Source organism: Physcomitrium patens, chromosome 20 (genome assembly GCF_059467195.1).
Source record: "Physcomitrium patens ecotype Gransden chromosome 20, ASM5946719v1, whole genome shotgun sequence".
NCBI lineage: Eukaryota > Viridiplantae > Streptophyta > Bryopsida > Funariales > Funariaceae > Physcomitrium > Physcomitrium patens.
The window spans coordinates 9561992-9568026 of NC_143429.1; the positions used below are offsets into that span (position 1 = coordinate 9561992).

A 6035-nucleotide genomic window follows, 5' to 3' on the forward strand; every position below is an offset into this window, starting at 1 on the left:
TTTGAATGTGAGATTTACCGAAACGGCGCGACGAAGGAACCTCAACTAAAATTGAACGGTGTAAGGAAATGAGAGGGCTCCACGTTACCCAGGCCCAAAAGGGTGCGAGGCGGAAATATATGCAGGGGACCCGTGCGATGAGGCATCTGAATCAGGAGGGGAGGCCGTGGCCCCTCCGCCTACTCAGCCTTCTCTCCAGTCGCCCATTCAATGCGCGACATACCCGCGCTGGCAGTTATCATATTCGCATTAATATAAAAACTATTGGTATTATTGGGATTATTATTGCTGCAAGGCGATTGGTGCGGCGAAGTGGTCTCTTTTAGGGAGCGGGGCCCCTAGCCTGAGAGGTAGGCCCCCCTACCGAAGAGGAGGTTCTCTGCACCTACCCTTCGCCTCGTCCCAGGCTCCTACATCCCACGTCTCCCACTCCTCCCCCATCTGCTGCGCTGCGCTGCGGCTCTCTCCCTCCCTCCCTGCCTCCCTGCCTGCTTCCCTCCTCCCTCCCTCCCTCCCTCCGCAACTTGCCGCTGCTTCCGTGCTCCCCCTCCTGCTGCCCTCCCTCCTGCTGCCCTCCCTCCTCCGCCCAACCTTGCCATGTAAGTTTTCTCCCCACCGTTGCTCCTGCTGTTCTCTCGGCCCGTCTTTCCGTAGCCGCAGTGCGCTCTTTTGCCTCTCACCCTTTGCTCTGCAGTGCGTCTGTGTCGCCTCTATTTGTTTGTTTCGTTGCTTCCCTGTCACGCCGAGTATGGTTTTGCTTCTACGCGCCCTCCCTCTTTTTGTCACGAGCCATACTGTCCTCTGTCGGTATCGTCTACCAGCACTTGTGCACAGTGCCAGACATCGCCTGCATCTGGAACGCTACCGATGCTTCGGACGGCGCCTCTGGATTTCTCTGTGATACCAGTGAGCGTCAGCGGACGTTGCCTTCGTGAATGGCCCTACAGTTGCTGGTACTGTAGACCCGACCACTGCACGGTGTTGGTTCACCCACTTCGGGTGTCTTTGTCTGTATGTTTGTGCCTCGTCCTTATTGCAGGATGTGACCTAGATTGAAGGTTTTCGTGTTGTCAGTGTCTTTGATGCTCTTCCAGATCCATCGTTTGGCGCTTGAAACTCCGAACACTGTCTTGTGCGTGCGTGCACACGTCGAGATCCGCTTCTCAAGGGGTACATCATTGACACATTTTCCGGCCATATATCTCAGTGCGCTTGAGTCGTAGCTGCTGAGGAGCAGCTACGACTAATTTCTGTCAACACTCGGTCTAAGTGGCTGGAGTCGCATCGTACATTTATATCTACTGTTCCCCTCTCTTTTGGAGGGGCTGCGGCGGAAGGGAGGCCATTTCTTCCTTCTCTCCCTAACCGTCAACATGTTTGGAAATACTTCCTCTGCAGGGAGGTTGAGATGTGGTTATGTTCTGTATATCGTGTACCATTGAAAGTTTTCGGCTTTCTTGTCGCGCACGGAATAGGGTGTGCGTTATGACCACATGCTTAGTGCGCTATTTTCGCTTCAGCGTCTACCTCAGGTCAGCAACAGGTCGTTTTCTCGCGCATGAGCACAGGATCCGACGCATACCTCTCCACAGTTTGACATTCATTCTCTGGCGTATGTCGAACATATGTGGCTTGTATGCGTGGTTCATCAGATCATTTTAGTTTAAAGCGGACGTAGTCTCTGTCGATCGGGACTGACGGCGCATTTGCTACAACCATAAGTTTCGTGGCCTGGCTTGCTCATGCGCTACGTTACCCTGCCTCGACTGGACAATGTATGGTTTTTCATTTCCTTCTCTGATTTGCTCTCGACGTCTGTTCTACATGTTGATTCTATTTGTCTCGCTGGAATGGTTGGTTCCGGCTACTCATGATACTCTTGAATATCACGCGGAATGTTTTGTCTTAACTGCCTTGAAAAACCTACGCTGCACATCTCGGCTGCCCACATTGCATTTGTTAGCACGGTGTGTGGATGACAATGGGTGCGCGCAATGTTGTCAGGAGGCATGTTGTATCATGTTTGCGCATACGAATGTGAGGACTGTAGTTTAAAATATCGTTGGGCGGTGTTGGGCTTTCGTTTTTCTGGGTTTACATGATGCTCATCTCGGATTGTGGGGAAATGTGCAGGTGACTCCAATACAGAGTACATAAAAGCATAACGTCCCGTACATTACTTTGTTCAGTTACGTCTGAATTGTGAAGCTCCCAGAAAATGTGTGATTTCAGATCTCGAAAGAGACTGCACGAGTCCGATCCGTACATGGACAGCTCGCTGTCAGCATTAAGCAGGGGCATGGAAGAACCTGGCTCCTTATTTCATCATGGCGAGGTGGGCATGAGCAACTCGAGTTCGATGTTGAGCCCTGAGCTTTGCGCAACCTCAATGGAGGTGACGTTGCCGGCATTCGACAAAACCTTAAGTCGCTGTAGTCCTCTTAGTTTGTACATCGTTTGATCTTGGCGTTTTACTGTGGGAACAAGTTTTTTGTTGTTTTGCTTCTCCTCTAATATTTGGAGCAAGGTCACATATGTTATTGACTGTGATAGGTTTTTTTCTATTGACAGACTGCAGAGGAGCTGAGGCACTTGTTGATGTGTGCAACAATTGAGCTAGAATCTGCTCGAGACGCAGCAAGCGCCCAAGGGAAACTGCATGAAGCGCGAGTTCGGCATCTGGAGGAGCTTCTGCGAAAAACCACGCGTGAACGAGATGAAGCACGGGAGCAGTTCATCCAACTTCAAGGGCGGCTGTCTCGGTCTCCAAGCAGGAATGGTTCGGGCCTCGTCGACAACGTACAGAACGCAGCGAATGCAGCAGCAGAGGCGGATCTACACCAAAAGCAGCAATTTCAAATCCTTGAAGAACTCCAGAAACATTTGGAGCTTCAGGAACATTCTATGACTTCTCCCCAAACTCAGATGGTGCATCAAGACCAGCACATGGAAGATGGTTCTCATGTGCATCAAATTTCTCCTCCGCATTCGCAAGTCATCCGACCTGAAGATCACATGGAGCAGCTGGAAGACTCAGTTCAAGGCATGAAGCAAATGAATGTCCCATCTCCGGATTCGCATTCAAGCTTGCATCCACTGTCGCGGATGCATTCTCCGGAGAATCACTGTTCTATGAACACACTGCAGGACCTCCACCAGGTTTCTTCGTCATCGGATTTGCGGCAGATGGAGCTTGCACATCAACAGCAACAACCACAAATGGAACAGAACGTCCACCATCAACATCACAACCACTACAACATCGGTCTCATTCGGCAGAGCACAGATGGACAGTTGGAGCAAGAATCCGAGCGTATCCTGTCGCACGTGCAGCAGCAAGCTGAACATCAGCAACAACTCCAAGTTGAGCGGAAATCATCTCTTCATCAGCAAGTTGTTCAGAAATCTTTACCACCGATTTCCGTCAAACGTCATTGTGATTCTCCGAGTAGGTCTACTGCCCTTCAGCATCAAGATTCTCCATCTGGCTTATCAGTTCGTCGTCATCGGGATACTCCATTGGCCATGTCCGGGTTGAACCACCGTGATTCTCCAACAGCAATGTCCGTTATGCAGCATTATCGAGACTCCCCGACAGCAATGTCCACCATGCAACATCGAGACTCACCTTCAGCGAGGACCTTTATGCAGCGCAGAGAGTCACCTTGCATATCAATGACAATGCAGCACCCAGCATGGCAAGCAGTGCCTGGGGAGAATTCACCGTACTCGTCTCCAGGGTTGTGCTCACCACCTTTGTCGAATGGGCTTGGGTTACCGTCTGTCAACCTTCACAGCGGGTCAGCGGTGGCGTCACTGCTGAGCCCCCTTGATCAGTTTCAGAGTCTTGGCGTCTCGAGTCCCATGCACCTGTCATCACGACCAGTTCACCTTCCGGAGCCACCCGAATCGGATTTGCAAGTGATGCTGAATTCACTACCTGAGAAAGGAAAGCTTCTGCAAGCAGTAATGCAGGCGGGCCCACTGCTGCAGACACTCCTCGTAGCTGGACCACTTCCCCAGTGGAGACATCCTCCACCGGCATTAGATACACTCGACATCCCGCGTGTGTCGATGTCCTCTTCACCTTCCTGCGATATGTCACGGAACATGAACACGGGTTTGATGGCCGGGACTGGTATGGATCAAAACATGGGCATGTATCTCCCAGCATCGATTCCCTCACAGGAGCGGCATTTGGCTCACCACCTCTCATTGCCCCGTACAACAATGTCTACTGGCGTTTCCTCTGGCCGCTCCTCGCAGGGAATGGTTCGGGTGAACAGTATGGGCAGCATTGGCCACTTAGGTCCGGACATGAGAATGCTGAGCCAACCCTTGAAGTATGCCAAAATTCATTGAGCGTAGTCTGTATACTACTCACGATCAGTCGACCCCAGTTCAGTTCTATATTTCGAGTTGGACTTGCACTTGGCGTGTTGGATCCTATTCGACCCCAGTCAAGTTCTCGGCTCGGGACCTGCGCTTGGCGTGTTGGATTGCCGTCGACCCCGGTCAAGTTTCTGGAACTTGTACTTGGTGTGTTGTTCGTTCTTCTTCGGGCACCAAATTTTGAGTGCGTATTTTTTGATGATATGCGTCCTAGTTTTCTCATCAGCCAACCCCGGTCAAGTTTTCCCTGGACGGGATGATTCATTGCACCTGGTGCGTTGTGCTTCTTTTTCGAAAGACACTGGTAGTTGCCTCATCTTTTGGTAGCTCGGCTAGTTTGTATTATCAACCCCAGACAGGTCTTCCAAGCCCAGTGGTTCGCTGGAAAGTACTTCGTCTTGGAGTGTTGTGGTGACTAGATTGCGGATATCATCATGATTTGCTGCAGGTTTAGAAATCATCCTTCCAAGCGTTACATGGTCAGTTCTGTTAGTGCCCCTGTTAGTCTCTCAGTAAGGAACTTGTATTTTATCTCATACCCTTGCAGATGGAAGTGATAGTTCGCTTTCTTTTTAAAAAGAATTTTGCTCAACAGGGTGTTTTCGTAGACACCGCAGCCCAGCGTGGTTCATGTGGCACATACGCGTGTGTGGCCACTGATATGATCTGTTTGTGGCGGAGCTCCGCATCTGAAAATTATCATCGAATAAATGAAAATATTATAAAGTTTAGTACTAATGTTTGCGCAGTGTATGCCTCGGGGCTTGTTTGCAATGTGGCTTTGGCTTAAACGCCCGATCTTGTGGGTGATGTATGAGGCGTTCTTCTGTGGCAGGGTGTCGGTTTTGGCTCGTCGTCTAGACACACTAGGGAACTGGGCTGGCCACATACAGGCTTTATGACACAATCTGTTAGTTTTCTGACAGGAAGCGTGATTCCTCGAAGAAGAATTAGCGCGGAAACGCGTCCTCGCGGGGACAACTGGGATGGATCATGTTCGATTTCCACCGGCACTTGTGGGCTTGTAGTAGATTGTTTAGTGTTCAATTGTTCGAGTGTAACACTTCAGTGACAGCGTCTGATTTGAGATGAAAGCAGGACAAACCGTGACTAGGAGCCAACGGTCCGATGTGCCGTTCTGGTGTGAATTGTTTCTCTCTGCATCGATTCTCCGTAGAGGTCGGTTGGGTCCCCTGTGGTTGTGGGTGGCTAGTTGGGCTGCGTCTTGATGGCACTGATGTCCACGAAAAGAGTAGGGCCTAGCATTGAAATAGTCTGCAAGTCTTGTAAGAGGGCAGGACCCTAGGGATATGAACCGGGCTGGGTGGATCCCATGTGATGTTGCATTCAATGAGTGTTGTGATGAAATTTGAGCCAGTCTTCCACTCACTGATGAGTAGTCTCTACACTGCTCTCTGATGAAATCAGATACACTCCTGCAGGTGGGCTGTGCATGTGCCCATGGCCCACTATAACCCTCATGCATGTGCTGCTTAGGTGTCCCTTTCATCCAGGTGTATAATGCTACATTATATCTACACCATTCTTTACTGATCATCATTGCCCTCAACAAAATGTCTCAATTTGGACCATGAACAAGTTTCTACAGGACATGGGACTTGCATGGGCTTGAACCTGCATGT

The 6035-nt window shown here is 50.4% G+C and overlaps 1 protein-coding gene across 5 annotated transcripts; it reads left to right on the forward strand.

Moving 5' to 3' along the window:
* Positions 1-440: 440 nt before the first annotated feature.
* Positions 441-5130, forward strand: LOC112273387 (uncharacterized). Of its 5 annotated transcripts, XM_073529503.2 has the most exons (4): positions 447-599; positions 1075-1775; positions 2134-2395; positions 2572-5130. In XM_073529503.2, the coding sequence occupies exons 3-4, from the start codon at positions 2219-2221 to the stop codon at positions 4360-4362; spliced, it is 1968 nt and encodes a 655-aa protein (XP_073385604.1). In that variant the 5' UTR covers positions 447-599; positions 1075-1775; positions 2134-2218; the 3' UTR covers positions 4363-5130. The 5 variants fall into 5 exon arrangements, with proteins under 5 accessions (XP_024357864.1, XP_073385604.1, XP_024357867.1 ...); XM_024502096.3 differs by lacking the exon at positions 1075-1775 and having other exon boundaries at positions 441-599; XM_024502099.2 differs by lacking the exon at positions 447-599 and having other exon boundaries at positions 607-1775; positions 2134-2335.
* The last annotated feature ends 905 nt before the right edge of the window (positions 5131-6035 follow it).